The sequence below is a fragment of the Phoxinus phoxinus genome, assembly GCF_949152265.1.
Source record: "Phoxinus phoxinus genome assembly, chromosome: 17".
NCBI lineage: Eukaryota > Metazoa > Chordata > Actinopteri > Cypriniformes > Leuciscidae > Phoxinus > Phoxinus phoxinus.
This window is the reverse complement of record NC_136892.1, coordinates 4,854,365-4,878,244: the sequence shown is the minus strand read 5'-3', so window position 1 is coordinate 4,878,244 and position 23,880 is coordinate 4,854,365. Positions and strand designations below refer to the sequence as shown.

The following is a 23,880-nucleotide window of genomic DNA, read 5'->3' as shown; positions in this document are numbered from 1 at the left end:
CATTCAGGGATATACAAATAGATGTAGGATAAAATGGCGTCTAAGATGAGAATGTTCCTCCTGCTAAATACCACCTGCCACAAAGTCATCATAGATGGGTGAACTTCAGTGGTGAACGGGAGACTACAGCAAATCTACTATCATCCAATAGCAAAAGAGCAAAAATCCAGAATTGCATTTTCAGGACAAGAGAAAAAAAATATAGATTGAGATGTATTCCCATTGTCAGCAAAGAGAAAGATGGCAAAAGATGCCAGAGCGCTAAACGGTTAATTCTCTATGGCTTCTGAAAATAACATACCGCCTATAGGCTACGTTTACACGTGGACGGCTATTTTCATAAACAGACATCTCACCTCTCTCCGTTTTCAAAAATAACATCGTGCACACCTGTCAGTTTTCAGAAAAGTGTTCGTTACACAAACCCGTGTATATGCCGTCTAGAGCATGCCAAACCTGTAGGTGGCAGTGTAACAAGAAGCTCAAGCCCACGTTAGCCAATCAGAATCCCGAAAATAGTCTCATACTGTGACGTCGGCTGCCTAAAACTCAATTTTTCTCAGTTTACATGCAAACAAAGTTTTCCAAAATCTCCACTCTGGCCGGAGTTTTTAGAAATAATCGTTTTCAGAGGCGAATTCTCCGTTTGCGTGTAAACGATGGGCACAAACTAAGGGAAATGTCTCCGTTTTTCAAAATAACCACTATATGCTAAAAGGGATCACCATCTTTGTTGAACCTGGAAAAACAACCAATCAGATTTGAGGGACAAGTTTACAGATTATGTCAAATTTAGGCTTATGACTAGCCTGGCTCCGCCCTCCTACGTACTTCCGCTCAATATTCATTTTCCTTCAGTACGTCGTCTGGGTTTGCGGTGTATTCGTGGGTTTTTCTCCGGTCAATTTTTTACCCGTCCAATCAGCGAACAGAGGGAGTGGCTGAGAACGATGACGTTGAGGTTGCGCGCTATATTTGAGTTGAAGTTTCATCACGACCAAACGTTAGCGATTGGTTATGGCAGATCCAGAGTGACTCTGGGAGTTTTAAACTTCAACAGAGTACCATTGGTGTAATTCACCTATTATTTCCCATTTATTTTAGGGTTAAATTGTGTGTAGGGTTTGGTTAAGGGGTAGAGAGAGAGATTTTCAGACAGGAATGTTGTCCCAGGATCAACTAAATATATTGACCCAGGAACATGTCTTACTTGGTAAAATCACGGTGACCGTATAAATAGTTTTAGTCTTAAATAGTTTCATCGCACAGTATTGTGGAAGGAATTACGTGGAAATAAGCCTTTATTAATCGATAACCTGCCCCTATAATCGTAATTCGTGTGAAAAGGAGTAATAATTGTTGTTGTTTTATTTCCACAAGTGTTTATTTCAGCTGGAGTTTTGCAAAAATGTATGTAGTGGCGCGTTTTCCCAAATTTGCCTTTGTTGCAAATTTTCGTATATATATACATTCAGTGTATAGGCCTATATATATGTGCATATATGAAGACTTCAAATGCAAAAGTGCCATCTGAAATTTTCTTCTAAAATTAGCATTTTTATCAAGCTCTTATATTTAAGTAATATCACTTTAATGACAATTAATAGGTAATTTGCATTGCCATTAAAGTGAAAAAAATGAACATAAACATACAAGCTTGATAAAAATGATCATTCTAGATTTTTTTTCCATATATATATATATATATATATATATATATATATATATATATGCTTATGTCATCCTCCACTCTTTCTAAGCTCTAGGTAACATGAGCAGGTTCAGCTGTCTTTATTGCTGTCTGCGAATCATGATCACTGTGAATTACAAGCAGCTGTGCAGCTTTTATACACACTGGCCACAAAACAGCAGCTGTGCACACCAAGACATATCCTCAATATATGGTGCGTAAAGCTGGCACTGTATAACCTCTGTCTCAATGAAATCACTGCAGATCATGGAGTAAAGGAGAACAAGGTTGGTTTACAAATAAAACGTGTTTGTAGGCTACATTCAATTAAAATTGCTTGGAAGTATTACTGTTGTTCCACAGGTTGGCTTTGGCACCTCATTTGGCTAGGTGGAACATACCCCACATGTTCCAAAGTCAATCAGTCTATTCAAATATCAGATATTTTGACCTTTTATGACAAGGCATTAATAGTTCACATTGTAAAATGTCATGTTGTGTGACTCAAAATCAAAGTTATATTTGAATTATTAATTACTTTTTAATTACTTTGTTGAAAAATGATTAAATTAAAATGATTGTGATAATACACACTCACATGTATTCAAATTGTAAGAAAATTGTTATTAGTTTTTACTTGATGGTTACACCACATGACATGTTTTATGAATTCAAAAATGTTTAAAAAAGAACTTGCATATGTCTGCCAGTTCTTGACCTGAGAGCCTCAGTGTCACATGATCCTTCAGAAATCATTCATCCTTGGCTCAAGGCGGTCAAAATGCTCGGGCATGCCTCGGATTTGCCTGTGGGTGAAATTTTTGGGTATTTTGGATTTTTCAAAAAAGCTACTTCTGCGAACAAGTCCTGTTTTTTTTTTGGCCCGATCGGAACCAAACCAGTGCAGAAAGATTCTCTGGAGTCTGACTATCAATAATTATCCCCCCCAAAAAGTTGAAATGTTCAAAGTGGGAGGAGCTTTTACAAAAATTGCTTTAACTCAAAAAGGAAATGAGATATTTTCACCAAACTTGGCACACAAATGTAACAGCTCCATCTGAGGTCAAAATATACACCGATTGGCCACTTGGTGGCGCTATAAAATTGAAACTATGCAACCGTTAGTCTGATTGACTGGGAAATTGGCATGCCGTGGCTTTGTCCGAGCTGCCATGATTGTCTATGCGCAGATATGCGCACCGTCAAATATTATGTTAGATTAGGGGTGTGCGATATCACGATTTTTGATCGTGGACGATTAAAATGTCTCCACGATCTGCTTTTGAAGAAATATCGTAGTTTCGTGCATTCTATCAGTTTGCAGTTCTGGCGTCTCCGTCTCAACATACTGTACAGCGCAACGTATATTCACATGAAATGCAGAGGAACGGGACACTGTAGTTTATAAAAATGTATTATTTGCATGTGCTTTAAAGCCTTGCCGGTTAAACATGTCATTCGCTGCTGATGCGCTGTTCTAACGAGCGCTTGAACGCAATAACGTTACACCCGATGCGCACATGCACTCAAAGCCTGTATAACAGCGCCTGTTACTGGACTAAGTTATCTTTCGAGTCTTATTGTGTTAATACTGTCAAATACACACAAGGTTTACATAAACCAAGTCATTGTGCCCAGGGGCCTCTGAACTCTTAATACGGCCCTGTCTATGCGTACATTGACGTATCTCAAAAAAACATGTTGTGTTTTTTGCTCGAGTGATCAAGAATATTCCAATATACAAATAAGCTTTCCTTCGATTCCTCCGTCCTCATTTTCTTTCCTTGCAGCCTTCCCTCGCATCCTACAGGGGGTGGAGCTGAGACGCGAGGAACGAAAATGAGAAACGGCCCTAGACTGTTTGTTGTAGCCGCTAGCTTTATACCATTGGCTCAAGACGAACAAAACGTATATCTCCGATTTAATTTCTGCCATGAAAAATGTTCCGCCATCTTGGATTTTGTCCGAAACCTTTTGTTTCGATCCTTGGATTTTGTCAGAAATTAGTTTGTTACTTTTGTAAACTAGTCGTAGGTTTTTCACCTGATCGGAACCAAACCAGTGCAGAAATATTCTTTGGAGATTGAATATCAATAATGATCAGAAAAATCAGTCAAAATTTTGATTCACTGTCGCTAAGTAGCGCCAAAACGTTCGAAGAGTCACTTTTACTAAAATGGCTATAACTCATGAAAGGAATGAGATATTTTCACCAAACTCAGCACAAATGTGTACAAGCTCAATTTGATTTCACATTAAAACAAACTCGGAGTTTGGCTACTTGATGGCGATATAACAGGAAAAAACATTGAAATGGTCGTCATGCAACCGTCAGTCCGATTGACTGTAAAATTGGCATGCAGTGTCTTTGACAAGGTGCCATGATAGTCTATGACAACATTAGCGTATCTCGAAAAACATGGCCGTCATCAGCCAATCAAGTTTGAGCACCTAATAGACAAGGTTCATTCAGGACTCATTGACCTGGCCTAGAGGTCTTTGAGAAATTGTAAAGAAATCAGCCACCGGGGGTGATATTGCATTTTAAATGGTTGTATATGCTTGTATATCACACAATGTTTCACAAATACACACAAAATACATATCATATGATAGATTCCTCATTCTGCACAACTTTGCCTCAAGAACCACTATTGTGGATATTATAATATTTTAAAAACCTACTTTTGCAAACTAGTCCTAGTTTTTTTTTTTTGCTCAACCTCGATAAAACCACTGCAGTACATTTCTCTGGACCTCTCCAGGTCAATAATTATCCAAATAAATGTTGAACTTCACCCTTTGGATAGCAATAACAGGGTCATTTAGAAAAGGGCCGTGGCAAAATATACTCAAGCCTATAAATCTTAAACGAAAAATCAAAACTTCACGAAATTTGGTGAGAACATGCGACATATGATTCTAAAGAAGCATGCAAACTTATATGGAGATCGGAACATAGGTGGCGCTGTGACTGTTAAAAATCTTTAAAAAACATATTTATGGTAAATTATGGGTATTGGCTGCAAATGGTCTTTACCATCTATGATCAAAATGGTTACTGGCTTGCTGAATAAAACATAATATCCTTTTACACTGTAACATTTTAATCGTTGCCGATTTATTTTTTGGTTGCTTGAGCACAGATTGAAATGGTAAAAAGCATTGATTTGTGAAATTTGTGCAATAAAAATAATTATAAATCAATCAATTAATCCAGCTCACTCCTTTCCTGACAGCAGTGTGCTGTCGTCCCTAAAAGCCAAACAAAAAAACTGAAATATGAATGAACACCAGTAAACTGAAGACCTCTACTAGCAGGATAATTAACTCACCCAAACGCATGTACACACATGAGAAGATATTTTGAAGAAACAGTTTTACCATTGACATCCATTGTATTTCTCAAAATATCTTTATTCGTGTTCCACAGAAGAAAGAAAGTCACACAGGTTTAAAACGACATGAGGAAGAGAATTTCTAGTTTGAGTGAAAGTATTAATATGACTTGATAAGTGAAATGAACCCTTCACACACAGAAGCATCATCACACCTAGGATACACTCTGGTAACCATGCCGACCACACAGATGGCCAATCCAATCTATTCCAATCAGAGCTGCGGTCTCCGCCACTCTTGCAAGAAGTTATTAATAGCCGACAACCCCAGAGCCACATCAATCTCTCAGAAAGCCATCATCAGCTGAGCTCTCATAATCATCCGGCTTGATGAAGCTCGTGTCTGCGAATCTCTCATTGGACGTCCAGACGCCTCTCTCCACAGTGAAACACGACCTCACATCTGAAGGTCATGTCTGAAAAGATCTTGCGAACAACCTCTCTGATCCGTGAGAGTGTGTGTGTGTGTGTGAGAGAGTTTAGTGGAGGTCTGAGTGATGACCTCTAGGCCAGTTCATGTCAGCCTCAATCTGCTGTGATAATAAGACTTATACTGTCGCCTCTGGCTTCATATTTAATCTACATTTTATTTCTGGGGTGTTTCTATTTTCTCTGCTTCCTTTGAAGCTTCTTTCCCGGGCCATTACAAGGAATCATGGGAACTTTTTTTTGCTCTATGAAATATAAATAAACGTGGATCTTATAATCTGTAATGGTAAAACGGTTGTCATTTTTGTTAAACCAAAAATAAGAAAGTAGGCTATACTTTCAGTCTACCTTTTATATACTTCTCAGAAATATTTAAAATTGTACTTAAGTACTTGACTTATACTGACAGAAAATATTATATACTTGTACTCAATCTTTTGACTGAGACATACTTAAAATTATAATGAATTATATACTTGCCTGGCTTGTAGTTGAGTTTACTCTTTCTATTGAGAAGCATATTATATCATAATTTTTTTACATAGTTTTACATATGGTCTTATAAACTTTTGAAAATATTGATTCATAAAGAAAACAGACATGTTCCCAATTCTAAGTATTTTAATTCTTGTAGTCCACTGATAGTGTACTTAGGAATTTACTTTTACTCTATTTAAAATAGAGTTAAAGTTATTTTTCAAGAATTACAATTATTACCAAATAAGAGCATAGTACTATACTTAAAGTGCAAAAATAATATATAAAGTAAACTATAAATAAGTATGATGTTAAGTTCACTATACTAGAAAATCCACTATATAAGCAAATCAAAACTTTAACTTTACACTTTAGCTTAGGGTCCAATCCTCACTTTTAACTTGTTGCCATGCATATTACCAGGATATTGCCTGTTTATTAGTACTTATAAAGCACATATTAATGCCTTATTCTGCATGACCATATTCTACATCTCTTAATCTACCAATACCTAAACTTAACAACTACCTTACTAACTTTTAATAAGCAGTAAATAGGAGTTTATTGAGGCAAAAGTCACAGTTAATAGTTAGTTAATAGTGAGAATTGGACCTAAACTAAAGTAAAGTAAGATAAACTAGTAGTTTACTGAGAGTAACTATCAGTATACCTATAAGTTCACTTACTTTCACTAAAATCTTAGTTGTACACCAGTTGTATATACTCCGTTTAATACTGTTACACTTAAATATACTTAAAAGCCACTTTTACACACTAAAAGTGGGCCAATATAGTCCCAATACTAAAACAGTACACTTACATATTAATATATAATTAGTATACTTACTACATACACTGTAAAAAAAATATTTTCATGATTTGTTATCACAACTTTTTACCTTTTGTCAAATCAACTTCGATAACTAATGTGTGAGGATAACATACTATTTTGAGTTTCTGTTTATTAAACCATTCTTCTTCATTGTATTAACTCAAGCTTTTTTAATCAAGTATTAGCTTTTTTAGGTTAAATCAAAAAAAAATTTTTTTGCAGTGTAAAGTTTAGTTACAAATATATTCGAATTTTATGTATACTTAAAATGAACTTGAAGTATATACTTTTTTGTAAGGGCCTTGATTCTTCTCAAAAGAACAGCATTTATTTGAAACAGAAATCATTTGTAACATTCTAAATGTCTTTCTGAGCATCAAATTATCATATTAGAAGGATTTCTGAAGGATCATATGAGACTGAAGACTGGAGTAATGATGCTGAAAATTGAGTTTGGATAAAGAATATATTCAGATAGAACACATAACCAATTGTGTTTTTATTGTACTATAAAATATGTTTTACTGTATTTTGATCAGCATTGATGAGCATTAAAGATCCTTTCAAAAAAATTACAAATTAATTATTCCAAACATTTGATCTGTATGTATGTATACAGATTCAGACGTGACAAAAAATTAGGATTCGGATTAAGTGTCATATTCGATTATAATAGCAGGTGTAAGTAAGGCAGGCTTATAGCTAAGTTCCCATCCACTTGTCAATCGAATTATATCTGAAGTTCGGTAAAAAAACCCTCATGCGAATAAAGCTGGTGAAAGTGTGTTTCCATCCAACGGCTTTAAATCGGATAAAAACCTGTGCGTAATGACGTCAGACGTTACATGCTGTTTTGCGATCGAGTTGGTATATCGAATTGATTTGAGACATTTTAAGGTGTTTCCATTCATTTTCGCACTGAATCGCACAACATTCAAGCCAACATTTGCGAACAAAGTTTTGCTAGACAAAATGCAATTCATTATTTATTCGGCAAATAACGTTTCCATCAGCGTTTATCGCATAAAGGTGCGTTCACACTACAAGCGACAAAGCGACACGTTACCATTAATTTCAATGGGGAGCGCGCAATTTCCGGCGACACGGCCGATCATGGCCGATGGCGACGCGACAAAGCTGAGATCTGTTTAACTTTATGCAAATTAAGAGCGACTTTCATGAGCAACAACCGATAGGAGTGAAGTCAGTGGAGTGCGCGTGATCATCCCTCACTCTCTGACAGAGGCAAGTTGAATGAGAAGCTAATTTTAGCCGTCAGAAACTGTCCTATAAGTTGTGATGTATCTCCGTGTACATACAGTGGTATTGACAGTACTGACTCAGAGCCTGATTGGTTTCGTGAACCCATATTCGCCTTTTTCACCTCGAACGCTCCACCGAGCCTGAGGGGTACACTTACCACTTCCGGGAGTTCTCACAACGCGATTTCTCTCAGTGCAATGGCGCCTCACTGCATTTTCATTTTAAAACACATAACCTGAACGTATTACACACACACACACACACTACTCCGGAGTTTTCGACCCTCGTAAAGATATTTACACAATATCTAGTAGGTCTTCCTACTGAAATAAACATTTAAGGGGGATGGGGCGAGCCCTTGTCCTTTAATAAAACAAAATGCATTTGATTATAATTAACATGACAATGTGTACAAAACTAAAGTAGCCTAAATTAACGTTTATTTTTACGTTTTGTCAGTCTGAGGTGTCGTTGCCATAACGCGTTGCTATGGGTTGCGTCACTTGCGTGTGACTGTCTTGCTTCGGATTTGACTGAAACGAAGGATAAAACCTTCGATCCAGTTACTGTATCCCTTAATTAACACAGCCCGGGGGATGTTGCAGTCGGTACTGGTCCACTGCTCCACATTTTGTATCGTTAATTCGGGCAGACAGGAAAGATTGGTGAATCTTATGCGTCAGAGTCAAACTTCCGGGTTTGTGTACCCCTCAACGGCGTTCGAGTTTTCAAAATGGCCGCCAGGTGAATAAGGCGAATAGATCGGTATTTGCCCGTTTGTTGCAATTAAATAGCCGCGATGGCAAAAAAGCACTCACAGTTTCTCGTTCATCTTTAATATTATGCATGTTACACTGATTCAATTTATATTTAGAATTTTCCTTCCAAAATGTTTGTTTGTAGTGGCAAGAAAACGGATTTGTTGTCTACAACATGGAAACATCCGTGAATGTCACTCACAAACATTACTAGGCAACCACTAGCGACCTAACCGCCAGCCACTGGCGACCTGGCTTGTAGTCGCTTGTAGTGGGAACGTAGCTTAAGCCGTATATCGATCAAGATAAAATCCGATGAGACCGAACGTATTTCATTTGAGTCGATATTCATGAAATTCAATCGAATTTTACTTTTTCCATAAGGCATTTCTCATTCGAAATCACTTAATTCGGATAAAAACGTGTGGATGGAAACATTCTCAACTTATTTCATTAGTCTGTCTGTAGACAGTTGCTCCTTCCGCTATTTTATCTTCGTGCGAGGACAAACTCTTTCGGCAGAGTGGATATCTGCAAATACAGTGCAGAAAACATTTTGAATAGTAATTATCTCAGTCTGTGAGAACAAGTATGAGCGTAATCTAAAAATCTGTTGCTGTCTTACTGTTTGGGGAGAGAGTGAGCAAGGAACAGGTTGCCTTGGCAACCGAAAAGACTTGTACGCTTATTCAAAGCGGAAAATTAGATTTTTGTGGCCAACTGGGTTCGTTTGCTCAGGCTTCACCAGCTGATGAGCTTCTATTACTGCTTGTTCAATATCTTTTGAGATGTCAAAAGGAAATCCAATACAGAAGCCCTGTGACTTTGTGTGGACTGAATAGAGAAAGACAGGGAATGTTCTATATTTGTCAAGCTTGATAATCTTGTATCCACTTTCACCGATGGATTGAACAATAAGAGCAGAAGCCACATGAACGCATGAGAATCCTGTTAATGCCTTGGTATACAAATGAAGCTTATTATCTTTTAGCTTATATAAGATGCCATTTGTCGAATTGCTAAATTGCTTAATTATGCTTGATTTGCCATGTTCTTATGTCTGATTTATGGCATGGAAAGCTTAAAGCCATTGAATGTTTTTAAAGGTCATAATCTGATTAATCACCTTCAGAATTTGATTGACACTCTAATATAAGGATGGCGCTTTTGAGACTTGTTTCTGAAAATTTGATCTGACACATTTCATTTGGATATGTCCTCTAGACTGCATTTGCCATGCAATTATGATTTTAACCCATGGTTCATTGCCTCTATTTAAATTGTATATTTTCTGCTGTATTCAACAGAGTATAGGGGGATGATGAATTAAGAGTGACTTAAAAATGATAATTCTGTGATTGTTTACTCAAACTCATGTCTATCTATCTATCTATCTATCTATCTATCTATCTATCTATCTATCTATCTATCTATCAGAAATGGGTAAGCTGAAAATATAGTTGCTTGTTCATTTTTATACAGTACTGCTGTAGCTGCTGCTGTTTAGGATTGTGGCGTTCCTCCATGTTAAAAAATGGTAATGATTGTGCTGGCCAAACTCCATATATATACTGTATACTGTGCCTATATGTGTGTGTGTTTCCAAACGTGATAGGTTGATTGATAAGATTGTGATTGCTATTTCATTACAATGACAGGACATTTGACAATTTAGACATTACAAACTTTGCATGTCAGATATTTATGGAATATGCATGTATGTCTGACAGATTGTGATAACTGAATGGATCATTTTGCTTGCCATGGCTCACACAATGACAAAATGTTGAAAGAATGATTTCACTAAGAATCAACTCATCAGTTTTAAACAGCAAGCCATGTGCATTGAGTTACTGTGCAAAAATTGCATGTGGCAAAATGTGGCACATGCAATTTACTTAAAATAAAATTTAACAGAAATATTGTTTTGAGAAATACAAAATTCCCATTCGAGAATTGAGCCAAAGCCATTGAGGAAAAACTGTAATATGAATTGATAGAAAGGACAGACACTGATTTGCACTAAAATGGCACTGATTTATATTATGTCGCCATCTTGTGGCACAATATATTTCGGTACCTCTCCGGTCAGGTGACAAGCTTAGCACAGTTACAAATAATGGCAAAAAACAACTAGATTAAAACTAGATAACCCAAGACGCATACTAGAAAATAGAATAAAAATATATATATATAGATAAATAAATAAAAATTTATAAAAATAAAAATATATAAAAATAAAATTGTCAATAGGATGAAATAATAAAGCGTAACATTATTAGTGTGAGACCTCATATACACACACACAAAAGAAAGTATACAGAGCCCCTAAAGAGACATGGTGAGGAAAAAAAATATGAGATGGGAGGAAAAATTATTTGTCTATGCTTTTGCGGTCTCTTGAGAAACTTTTGCGTTTTCAACTTTGTGTTTGTGTAACCACCAGTTCTACTTGACCCGCTCCGAGTGGGATTCGTCCCGGTTTCTCAGGCGTGGTTGCGGGAGGAGGACAAGGACGTCAGCCTCTAGCACGCCTCTTAAGGCCAGGGGAGTGAGGTTTAAGGCCCGTTCACACCAAGAACAACTATAAAGATACAGATCTAAAAATCTTTCTAAATATAAAAGAATAGCAGACCACAACTATAACGATTAGGGCACAGAGAAACGATATAGTTGGAATCACTTTCAGAAAGTTTATTTTTTCCAGCTGATAAATGATAAATCATTGGCAGCCAATCAGAATCCATAATTCTTTAAAGAGCTCGAGCAATTAAAGCAACAGACAATAAAACTGTAGCACTTTAGAATAAACAGAACGATAGTGAACACTGGTGTGGACGCTAATATAGTTCCCTTTCAATACGACTCACTTGGGATTGCCTTAGTCTCTGGTAACTCAGTATGGGGAAACTCAGTTTTCTCAGAATACTGAAGCCTTATTGGTTCACATCTGTGCACTTGCACAGACAAATGGCCTTTCAGCCCGCCAGAAGGGGTGGGCCGACTGCCTATTTCATTCTAACAAAACGGCCATTTCGTCAGATGTACCTCAGACGAGCTCACAGAGGGCACCGCTTGCCTGGGACGCGCCCATACCGTGACTGCACTCACTGAGACCAGCTGCTCACACTGCGAGAATGAGAACGGCGCTGACAACTCGACAGCTGAGAATGGTGCTTCTCCCCTACGACTATCATGCCTATCAAGCTTTTTTCAATCTAAAAGAGCATATTTTCGCCGACGTTTGTTTCAAAATGCCACGCGCCCATGCCATGCCACTCTCATCAAAGACGGATGCGCTCACTCTCACTTTCTCTAAAGAAAGCGGCTCCGTCCCTCATTCTCCACTGTTTTCTCCCTCTCAGAAGCCTGAGAGTAGAAGGACTGAGTGGATGGGACTAAGTGAGCTCACGCCGTTCAATATACCCGCGTACCTTACTCTTCCTGCAGTGAGGGGATACGCCGGGGTTTCCACCCCGCAAAGACCAGTGCTTTTATCTGGTACAAGTCTGTTCTGTTTTAAGGGTGCCGAAGGGGAATATGTGCCAATGACATTGGCAGCTTTAAATACAGAAGTGTGATCGGACTCCATGCAGGACTCCACCCCCTACCACCTAAGGAGCCAGGCAATGTTTAGGCCTGGCCTGAACTTGTCATAAACCCGGTTTGGTGTGAAGCCAAACCCTCAGCAGCTTCAACGAATGGTTCTTGCAGCTGGGGCGTCTTTAGCAAGCCCCCCGCCAGAAACCTAACCAATTCGTACGTGATCCCCTATGTGGCCCGCGCTCACTGTTCTGCTTCACTATTGTTGACGGCAGACGAAGCAGAAGAGGAGGCCGTCGCAATCCTATTTTGCGGCCTGTCAAGCTGGCCTTCACAAACACCTTCACACCTTTCTGCTCTCCAACCCCTCACCGCCCAAATACAGGCTTCCGGGCAAATTCCGGGTATGTCGAATTGGGTTTTAGAGACGATAAAACAGGATTACTCCAATTCGTTTTCGCAGACCCCCCACTTCAAGGGTGTGACTCACACTTCAGTCAAATTCAAATTCAAATTCAAATTAGCTTTATTGGCATGACTTGTACAGTATTGCCAAAGCATTGGCCATTACATAGGCAATGAACAAATAAGTTCAGTCTCGGATGACCAATTTTCATGTCCTGTGAGCTGATATACTATCCTGACTTCGTCATACTCATATTCTAGGCAGAATGTGAGTCTGATACTGCTCCATAGGGCTTTGATTATGAGGCGTGTCTTAACCGAACCAGGAAAAAAAAAAACTCTGCACTCAATTGGATAGACCTACAACCAATCAGAGCAACGCAGTAAGTGACGTATGTTGAGCGACGCATAGTTGTCAACAGAGCTCAACTGCACGCACGCTGGAAGAAGTAGTAAACTAATGAGTGTAAAAGATCTTTGCCGTTGTTGTAAAAAGAATTTAAGAATTCGCGGAGTACTTACAAGCACGAATAGCATTTTTGAGAGAAATGCAAAAGGTGTATGTATATACAAACAAGTTCTCCGTTTAGGATTAGATCTCGACAATAAAGCAAATAAATCTTCTCGCATTTGTCGGCCCTGTCTCAACTTTATAACACGGTTGCAACGCGACTTGACTGATTTAAAAAAACGGAAAGACGACGAAAGAGAGCAGGCTGAAGAAGCGTGTTCATCTGAGGCTTCAGAGAAAAGAGATCGTGAGCGCATCCCTTCCATTGGTTTTCATTGCTTCCCATCTTCTTAGCCACCATCGGAGCCAGCTGATAAATTAAACTTTGCCGAATCCCGTAGGAAGGACGGCAAACACATCTTTCCGATCGACAAATGTCTTGATTGCGGTTCTCTGTTCGTCTTTTAAAATGAATGCGCTGTCGATTTCTTTTATAACAGATGAGATAGTGGAATCTAAACATCTCAATCCTCCAGCTGCAGTCATCTTTGTTGAAAACCAATTCAACCCAACCGCTCTTTGATGACGTGGTGATTACGTAACCGCAGATCACCTGTCCATCATCGATTAAAGCCCGCCCTCGCAATTTGATTGGCTCGGCCTTCTGGGAGCCGAGCATAATTACTCCTCAACGGATCAAGTCCAGACCGAACTTTCTGACCAAAAAATGTTGTGGCGCAGCAGAAAAGGTCCCCGCAGCCCACAGAGAGTCAGGCGTTTACAGCCGCTACTTCCTCGCCCCCAAGAAGGATGACAACCTCAGGCCCATCCTCGACTTGAGATTTCTCGACCACATTCTGTTGAGATGATAACTTTGAAACAAGTCCTCTCACAGATCTGCCCAGGGGATTGGTTTTCATCAGGGGATCTGAAGAACACATATATTCATATCCAGATAGCTCCCAATCACAGACCCTTGAAATTTGCGCTCGAGGGGGTGGCTTACCAATAATATACAGTCCTACCATTCGGACTGTCTCTAGCTTCACGCACCTTTACAAAATGCGTGGATGCAGCTCTCTCCCCACTGAGACAGAGGAGAGTTTGCGTCCTGGTTTACCTCGATGATTGGCTGCTCTTAGCCCCATCGAAAGAGGAACTGTGTGTGCACAGGTCTCAGCCATCTAAAAAATCTTTCCAGTACTTGAAATGCGGGCCTGGATCTCGCCGGATCGCTCCCTGAAAAATTAGCAGTTAGCGACGGCATTCAGAATGGGAGCATCCTCCCCTTAAAGACATTTCAGAAGCTACTGGGCCTCGTGGCAGCAGCCTCCTCAGTAGTTCCCTTGGGCCTGCTACACATGCAGCCTCTGCAACACTGGTTGAAGGCGCGCGTCCCACCTTGAGTGTGGTGCGAGGGCCGTATTATTCTCAGGGTGAGCCATGGCTGTACCGGAGCCGTGGCCCCCTGGAAATCACCCCATCTGTGTCGGAGAGCCGTGGAACTGGGCTCAGTTTCCAGAAGGAAGGTAGTCATGACGGAGACCCCCAAGACGGGTAAGGGCGCACTGTGCGACGGCCTTTGGCTCTTGGACAGGGGGCGCCATGTCCTTGTCCGGCCGGACAACATGACAGTGGTAGCCTATATAAATCACTAGGGCGGTCTCAGGTCCCATCTACAAAGGGCAACCCCTGGTCAGTACAAGCTTTACATCTGCCGGGCTCCATGAACACGGGAGCAGATATTCTGTCCCAGAAACGGACCGCCCCCCAGGGGAATGGAGACTCCACCCCCTGATAGTCCGAATGATTCTGAGCATTTTCAGCCAGGCGGAAGTGAATATCTTTGCGTCGGTAGAGAAGACCCACAGCCCGATATTCTTTTCTAAGGAGAATGGAGCCATTGGCCCACAGGTGTCCCCCTCTGCGCCTTCATGCCTTCCCTCCAGTAGCACTGCTCCCTCAGGTCATCAGCTGAATCAGGAAGGACATATGCACGTGGCATCACTCTTGCAGAACCAGCCGTGCTTCCCGGGAAATGGTCCAGCTGCTGTCTGCAGCACCTTGGCCAATCCCTCTGAGAAGGGACCTTCTTTCCCAAGGGAAAGTGTCCATCTGGCATCCCCAACCAGAGCCTTCAAGCCTTCAAGGGTCTTGAACATGATCTCTGAGTTTAGGGTAACTTCTACCAGGTGCCCTTATATGCAGAAGTAGGATATTTTTTTCCGTCTGGTGCGCAGTCCGACTTATAGACCCCATATCGTGTAAGATTACTTCCATTCTCTCTTTTCTTCTGGAGCTGTTGGACAGGTGATGCACCCCGTCCACGCTCAAAGTATAAACGGCAGCTATCGCGGCATCTAACGCCACTATAGCTGGCCAGTCGACTGGGAAACATGACCTGACGGTCAGATTTCTCAGAGGGGTCAGGAGGCTGAACCCGCCTTGTCCCAACACGGTCCTTTCCTGAGACCTGTCCATTGTCTTGAGGGCACTCAGGGGCCCTCCGTTTGAGCCGCTCACGACAGCCGACCTTTCCGCCTCTCTCTTGCTAAAGACCCCTCTCCTGGTGACTCTGGCATCGGTCAAGCGAATTGGTGACCTGCAGGTTTTCTCAGTGGACATTTCTGCCTCGAGTTTGGGCCTAACGACAGCAAAGTGGTCCTTAAACCCACGGCCTTTAAAGGGATACTTCAGGATTTAGCGTATCAGTAGAAATCCTGTAGTATTTTCAAATGACCATGCTTCCCTCCCTCATATCCCCCTGAGACAAGAGATGTATGTATTTTTTGTCTGTAAAAAAGCCTCCGATGATGCAAAATTTTTAATTTTGCGTCATCTGAGGATTTTTTGGACAGAGGCTAAAAACTGCAGCCAGTAGAAGGCGCTAGATCCGTATGTTTTCAATCCGCCCATAGAGAGTGGGATCTCACTCACAGAATGTACAAATAGTGTCAGCCATCTTTTATTTGGAAGCTAACAGGCTCTTGTTCTGTGGAGAAAGCCGAGTAGTAGCGGTGACCATCCTCTTTTTCTAGGACATGTCCGGCCGTCGAGATCGTCCAAAATGTTCTGGATTCGGCTTTTACTTTCTGCAGTCGCCATTTATTGTTTACATGCAATTTTGGTGAATCTGAATGTAGTGTAGTGCAGATTGGTGAATCTGAATGTAGTGTTTACATGAAGGCTAAACAAGTGATGGGTTAGTGTGCGTTTTAACATTGCTAAGAAAATTCCCGCTCCTCCGTGAGAGATACGAGACCGGTGCGTCTCACAGGTGTCGCATCATCGTAGGGCAGCGAAGCAAGTGCATTCTGGGAGTTGTTGTCTTTCATCCACATGAGCCAAAAATACATTTTGGCTCAACCATTTTCAGAGACTGACACAATGCTAATTCCTGTGGGAACCGAGGTTGTGTTAGTAACTGGAGCGTTATCGTTATAGTTTTATTTATAGTTAACACTTGAACACTTGACTTTTATTTCTTAACCAGTATGTTCTTTTTCTTAAAGGTACACAGATGTTAACCTCAGATAACCACAAACTGATGGAGAAAACAAAATCAGATTTCCACTTCATTGCACTTCTTGGCAATTATTAGCTACATTTCTGTGAGTTTTATGGTGTGTCCTTGCCAAAGATCAGAATTTGTGTAATTACCCAATAGACATATTAATGGATCCATTGGGAAATTGACTCCATGGATACCAGAGATAATGTTGCACCCTCGTTTACACCACATCTAAATAAATCCAATGGTTGTTCCCCATAAGTTGAGAATGCAACTCTTTATATATTGAAATGAAACATGGATGTGCTCCAAGTGTTATAAATCGGTGTCTATTAACGCAGTTAATATTGTGAGTGATATAGACACATGGTCATCCACTAATGAGGGCCCACGGGGGACATATTTGTTACACTTCCCTTCATCAGTGTCACCATGGTTCCTCTCTGTTGTTGCTTGGCAACCGTTTCATCCTGCAATTGAAGCAAACATCAAAGACGTGACTTAAAATCATCCAATTACACAATGGGATAATTTCAGTTGAAATAATATGCGATAGCCTCTAATTATTCCATTTAATTATCACAATTAATCTATCTTCATCAACAGCAATCATTTTAGGACGCTCCTTCAAATATCCTTGAAAAAAAATCACCTTTTCAAAATGTACCATGGTAACCATAGTTTCTGATAATTTATAGGATCTTGGGATGAGCTGTAAAGGTTTAACCACTAACAATAATGTAATCGCACAACGAACACCCTCCTGATGTGGCAGGAGAACTTATAAGTCTCTGTTTAAGTGTAAAAGGTTTACAGGAGAATAATAATAATTTAGAGGTATGGAAATAAACTGTCATGTGTGGTTTATTCATTTGATTTGTGATCGTGTTAATGAATGGTAAATTATTGGTACATTCATAACTGAATCAGCAGGTTATCTCATATATCAGGTAATTGAATAACACACACACACACACACACACACACACACACACACACACACACACACACACACATTCGGATAAGTTGAAAGCATATTTTGTGCATTTTTCTAATTATATTTAGTTTAAAATTGAAATTATGTTAAAATGAAATGGGAAGTGATAGTATAACTATTATTATATTATAAAGAGGCCACGCAGGTCTGAGATTGTTCTCGGTGTGTCCGGTAGGTGGCGGTATGTCTTTTGTTAAGCATCAACAGACAGAAATACAGAAGAAGACGAGGAAGTGCTTTATTTACATACTTTTGTTGTCATCTAAGAACTTCGGTTGTTGTTGTTTTATTATTATTTAAAGCTTTAATCGCGCCAGGACCCGCTGTAAGTGTTGAGAAAAAGAGAGGTGTTTGTTCTCCAGTGGACAGCAGCGGACAGCATTAATGGCCGAGGGCAGCAGCGGTAACCCGGGCAGCGCTCCTCCCGGAGACCCGCAGCTCATCGCGCTCATAGTGGAGCATCTGAAGAACAGAGGCCTGTTCGACGAGTTCAGGAGAGACTGCCTGGCAGACGTGGACACGAAGGTGATGGGAATGGATGTGCATTTGAACAGTCGTGGCCATGTCTCAAAAGCTGGTTATCTGCCCTCCTAGACAGCATTTCTGTGCGTCATCTGCGCTTTTCAACTCTCCAACACGCCCATCCAGTGTCAAGAAATGATTCCACAGACTATCTATCTATCTATCTATCTATCTATCTATCTATCTATCTATCTATCTATCTATCTATCTATCTATCTATCTATCTATCTGTCATCTATCTGTCTTCGTGTGTGTGTGTCTGGCTGTCTGTCATCTATCGTCCGTCTGTCTGTCTATCTAACTACTGTATCTATCTGTCTGTATGTGTGTTTATCTATCTATCTATCTATCTATCTATCTATCTATCTATCTATCTATCTATCTATCTATCTATCTATCTATCTATCTATCTATCTATCATCTATCTTTGTCATCTATCTATCTATCTTTGTGTCATCTATCTATCTATCTTTGTGTCATATATCTATCTATCTATCTATCTATCTACCTACCTTTGTCATCTATGTCTGTCTTCGTGTTTATCTATCTGTCTGTCTGTCTTTGTGTCATCTATCTATCTATCTATCTAGATCTATCTATCTAACTACCTTTGTCATCTATGTCTATCTATCTATCTATCTATCTATCTATCTATCTATCTATCTATCTATCTATCTATCTATCTATCTATCTTTCTGTCTCCATATATTCAGTATCCATCTCATTTAAACTGACATGAATTCATATTTCTTTCCAGCCAGCTTATCAAAATCTGCGACAGAAGGTGGACAACTTTGTGTCCACTCATCTCAGCACTCAAGAATGGAATCCGTCCATCAACAAGAACCAGGCGAGGAATGGCTTGAGACAAAGCGTAGTTCAGTATGTATCAACTCAATGGACTTTTATTATTTTTGTTCATTTTATTGTATTGTGCAATGCTGTACTGTAAGTCTGAAGTTGTACTGAAAATGTACTAGTGTTTAAAGTTGGTAGTCATTTTAACGCCAGAAGGCCTGTTCAAATAGGATACCTTTTTTGCACAGTGTGATGTTAAAAGAAAGAGCATGTTAAAAGAAAGCTCTAATGCATTACACAAGATTTAATAAATAAAATATTATTTTCCTTTGTATTTTTATTGAAAGCATTTGATTATTCTCACAGGTCGGGGATGCTGGAATCAGGGGTAGACCGAATCATTACTCAGGTGGTGGACCCCAAACTAAACCATACCTTCAGGCCACACATCGAGGACGCCATTCATGAATTTCTGTCTGCAGAGACGAGAGAAGAGAGTGCACCGATTTTAGTCGATGCTGAACAACTGGACATGATCTGCAACACTGCAGCCAAAACACAATGAGGTAAGATACATTTATGTGGAGAAATGTTGCAACATAATTATGTACTAAAAAACCACTTAATCTATACACTGATGAGCCAAAACATGATCAGTCACAGGTGAAGCGATTATCGTTGATCATCTCCTAACAAGGCCACATATTAGTAGATTAGTCTGAGTAGATTAGATGGTAAGCAAACAATCGTTTTATGTGATCGACGTTGGATGCAGGAGAAATGGGCGGGAATGAAGATCTGAGCGACTTATCAAGGGCCAGATTGTTATGGCAAGGTGGCTGGGTCAGAGTCTCTCTGAAACTGCGAGGCTTGTGGGTTTCTCCGGGTCAGCAGTGCTGAGGATTTACCAACAAACCGGCGAGAGGGTGTTGGGCGCTCGAGGCTCATCGCTGCACGAGGGAACGAGCACTATCCCGTCAGGTCCGAGCCAACAGAAGATCTACTGTGGCACACGTCACACAAAAGTTCAATGATAGTTATGGGAGGACTGTGTCACAACTAGGGGTGGCTCGATACCACTTTTTCATGTCCGATACCGATACCACAAACTTGAGTATCTGCCGATACAATACCATATTATTCTCCTTCTTAATTAAGCTGTTATAGGGCCCTATAATTTCCGCCATCACGGAGTCGCGGACGGAATCACGGAATTGGCAAATTAACACGGAATCTAGTGTTAACGCGGAATTTTACATATTTGGAATGAAATTCTGTTTTTGTGTGGGAGAAGAACGTATGTCTGGGGAAAATGCAAATCTGGACGACACAACCCCTCCTGTTCTGATCGGGGGATCGCTTCAGTCGATTTAACCTGATTTCTATGGCTGAATGAGCCACAGGTGCTCATCCTAGCGGGCTCTGACGCGCCGGGGCCTCATTGAGCCGCCTCGCCATAGGTTCATGCAATTGCCGCAGCACGGCCAATGACTGCGCTAGACACTCAGCAATGTGTCTGCTGTGCAGCTGCACTGCGTTTTAATCAGTTAATATAACCAATCATATTTTAAAGCTCATAACCATTAATATTTTGTTGTTACTTTAAGTACTTAGAGTGCAGTGTTATGTTGCATCATGCAGTATTTGTCCTGAAAAGTACTGAGTAAATGTGATGTTTGTTACCTCAATAAATTTAAGGTCATTCCTATTTTATTTTTGTATATTTGAATAATTAAACGCACATTATTTTTACGACTAAAATAACAGTAAAGGGTAAAAAAACCTGAATTCCCAAAATTTAAAACGGAATTTGGGAAAAAATAAAACTAATTTAATCAGGCCCTGCTGATAATAACACATTTGTCAGGAGGATGCACTGTGCTTAACCTGGCCATCTAAAAAGCATCATGCTCAGACAGTGCAATAAATGTTCTACTCCCCTAAAGGAAGAAATACATAGCCCACAACATGACTCAGTTGTGCAATACTCCTGCTTAATTTTTATTAAAACAATTGTTAAACAGAACTTGTAGCAGCAGTTTTAATTATTCAGCACCATTCAATGAATGAAATTTAAAGTGCAACTGTGCAAATGAAAAAAAAAAAAAAATTCCAGTGCCAAGTACTGGTTGTAACACAAAACTCTATATGTAGTCATAACTTAAATAAGTATAACCTGACATAAAAATGATGGTATCTCCATTTAAAACGTACAATAAGGCACTCACAAATTAAACTCTAAGCCATTACACCACTTTTTGAGACATTATGAGACACAGATGTAATACATAAATAAAACATCTCCAGTTAACTAGCAGAGCATTCATTTAGTTCGCTATTAATTAATAGCAGAGTATTAATTAACATAGTTAGACGATCTAGCGCTAACGTGTTGTTTTTTTCAATCAAGCTGAGCGCTCCTTGCCGCTGCTATCAGTTGCATGGATACAGTGTGTCTTCACTCGGTTCGTTTCGGTGAAATCACAAAACAAAATGCACACAAACGTGTCCCTGCCTGGTATACAACCACTGATGAACATATTCGGATTTGAAAATGGTTATTGTACATATATCTGATTTATAATAACTCCACACAGCTGACATGATAATTACTGACAGGTCTCGCCTCACTCATTCACGTTCTAGCTACCGTTCACGTGACGCCAGCGTTGCCAAGTCTGCGGTCCTTCTCCTACCCCGAAACACGATTAGTTATTTTTTAAGAAGCAATCGGGCAGGTTTTTTTGTGAAAATCTGGCAACCCTGAGCATGAGCATGTTGCTCATCTCTCTTTACGGCATGTCTCTCAGGTGTTGTTAAGCATTTGTATGACAGTTTAGGACTAAGGTCCGTGATCGTATCGGATCGGATTACACTCCCGCGATTCATACAATATCTGATCCATTGATTTTGGCCAGTATTTTGGCCTGAATGTCGGATCGGCGCAGCCCTAGTCACAACTCTCAGTGCATCACACTCTTTGTAGCTTTTAGACCAATCAGAGTGTCTATGAGGACCAGATGGCAATGATAACCGCTGTCCACCGTCAAGAGCACCTACAATCGAAAGCGAGCAACAGAACTGGACCTTGGAGCAGCGGAGGAAGGTTGTCTAGTCTGATGAGTCCTGTTCTCTTTTACATCACGTGTGTGGCGTTTACCCGAGGAAGTGATTTAGCAGGATCCACTGTGGGACGAGGACAAGCCGGTGGAGAGACTGTGATGATGCTCTGAGAAATGTCCTCCTGGGAAACCCTGGGTCCGGCCATCCATGTGGACACAAATTTGACACGTGCCACCTTCCCAAACACTGTTCACCTCTTCATGACAATGGTGTTCCCTGGTAGAAGTGTCTCTTTCAGCCGGATAATCACACTGACTGCACACATTGATCAGGAATGGTTTGAGGTGATGAAGAGTTCATGAAGAAGAGTTCAAGGTGTTGTTCTGGCCTCCAAACTCTCCAGATCTCCGTCCAGCTGAGCATCTGTGGGATGTGCTGGACCAAAGAGATCGATCCACGGCGCTCCTCCTCACATCCTTCAGGACTTGAAGGATCTGCTGCTGATGTCTTGATGCCAGAGATCACAGGACGCCTTCAGGGCTCTTGTAGAGTTCATGCCTGGAGCAAGAGTTGTCAAAAAGTACCGACTTCGGTAACAAGTCGGTACTGAATTTTTAAATAATAGACGCTGCTTTCAAACGCTCCTGTGTGTATCCGTGTAAGCGCTCGGTGAAGAGCTCATTGATGTATATGTACAACATGTTTTTGAAGCGTGGATCATTGTAGCCAATCACAGTCATATCCGATGAGCGTGTGAGTACAATGGCCAATCAGAGGTGTTTACAATTCTGCTCATCAGCGCTCAAAGCGTCACATTGTTTGAATTTTAGTACCAACTTGGTACCGAAGTCTGTACTTTTTGGCAACTCTACCTGGAGCACGTGTGGGATCAACAGCATGTCATGACTGTAACGTTTTGACTCATCGGTGTAAGGTTACCTTGAGAAATAAGTAGCTTTTATCATGTCATATATAAGTGGAATTAAAAAATAATAATTGGTGCACTCTTGATATTGAGGATTTTTGTGGCTGAGGGCAATATGAAAAAGAAAAAAAATAGTTTTTTTTCTGTATATGTAACACTTGGTGTTTTTCCAGGTACAAGAATACATTTGTGCTATTTCACATGGAGATCACCAAAAGTTGTCCTTCCATGACTGGCTACAACGGACGAACATTTGCTGAGCACTGGACCTTTTTGAATTTAAGTGGTTAGATTGGGTTGTGTTGCACAATGTGTGTGTGTGTGTGTTTAGCATGTTACATAAAAGCAAGTTGTTCAGCCCATGCTGTCTGGTTTAGTTTAATGAAATTACCTCTTCAGCGCTAAAGAACAACTGAGGCTTATTTGTCCAAATTAAAATAAATGTTTTAGAAAAAACATGGATAAAAAAGTACATCGAACTGAAGCCAGACGCAAATCATCCTTTTTACACAGCTGGATTTGTGAAATGCTTCTCTTTTTGTTCTTGCTATATTCCAATGGGACTCATAGCAACGTTTCTACAATAAATGTAACTTTTTAAGAAAAGCCAAGTTGGTTGCATCATTTGTGGTATTGTAAAACCTCTGAATCATTGCAAGAGGTTACGGTTTGTTGTGGGAAACATGCTACATAATGACATAGTCCTGGACTCCTTGTTTTAGCAATGGCAATTTTGACAGGAGGTCTTCACCAGCGTTTTTATGATTCCATCTGGACATTAACTAGAGCGAATAACCTCAAGAGTTCACCATGTTCTG

The 23,880-nt window shown here is 40.2% G+C and overlaps 1 protein-coding gene across 3 annotated transcripts; it reads left to right on the top strand.

Annotated features, from left to right (window-relative positions):
- The first annotated feature begins 1,821 nt into the window (after positions 1 to 1,821).
- On the top strand, positions 1,822 to 23,671 carry bod1 (biorientation of chromosomes in cell division 1). 3 transcript variants are annotated; one of them, XM_079586925.1, is made up of 5 exons: positions 1,822 to 1,977; positions 18,057 to 18,279; positions 19,034 to 19,158; positions 19,441 to 19,640; positions 23,236 to 23,671. In XM_079586925.1, the coding sequence occupies exons 2-4, from the start codon at positions 18,139 to 18,141 to the stop codon at positions 19,637 to 19,639; spliced, it is 465 nt and encodes a 154-aa protein (XP_079443051.1). In that variant the 5' UTR covers positions 1,822 to 1,977; positions 18,057 to 18,138; the 3' UTR covers position 19,640; positions 23,236 to 23,671. The 3 variants fall into 3 exon arrangements, with proteins under 3 accessions (XP_079443051.1, XP_079443052.1, XP_079443050.1); XM_079586926.1 differs by lacking the exon at positions 1,822 to 1,977 and adding an exon at positions 17,844 to 17,935; XM_079586924.1 differs by lacking the exon at positions 1,822 to 1,977 and having other exon boundaries at positions 17,954 to 18,279.
- The last annotated feature ends 209 nt before the right edge of the window (positions 23,672 to 23,880 follow it).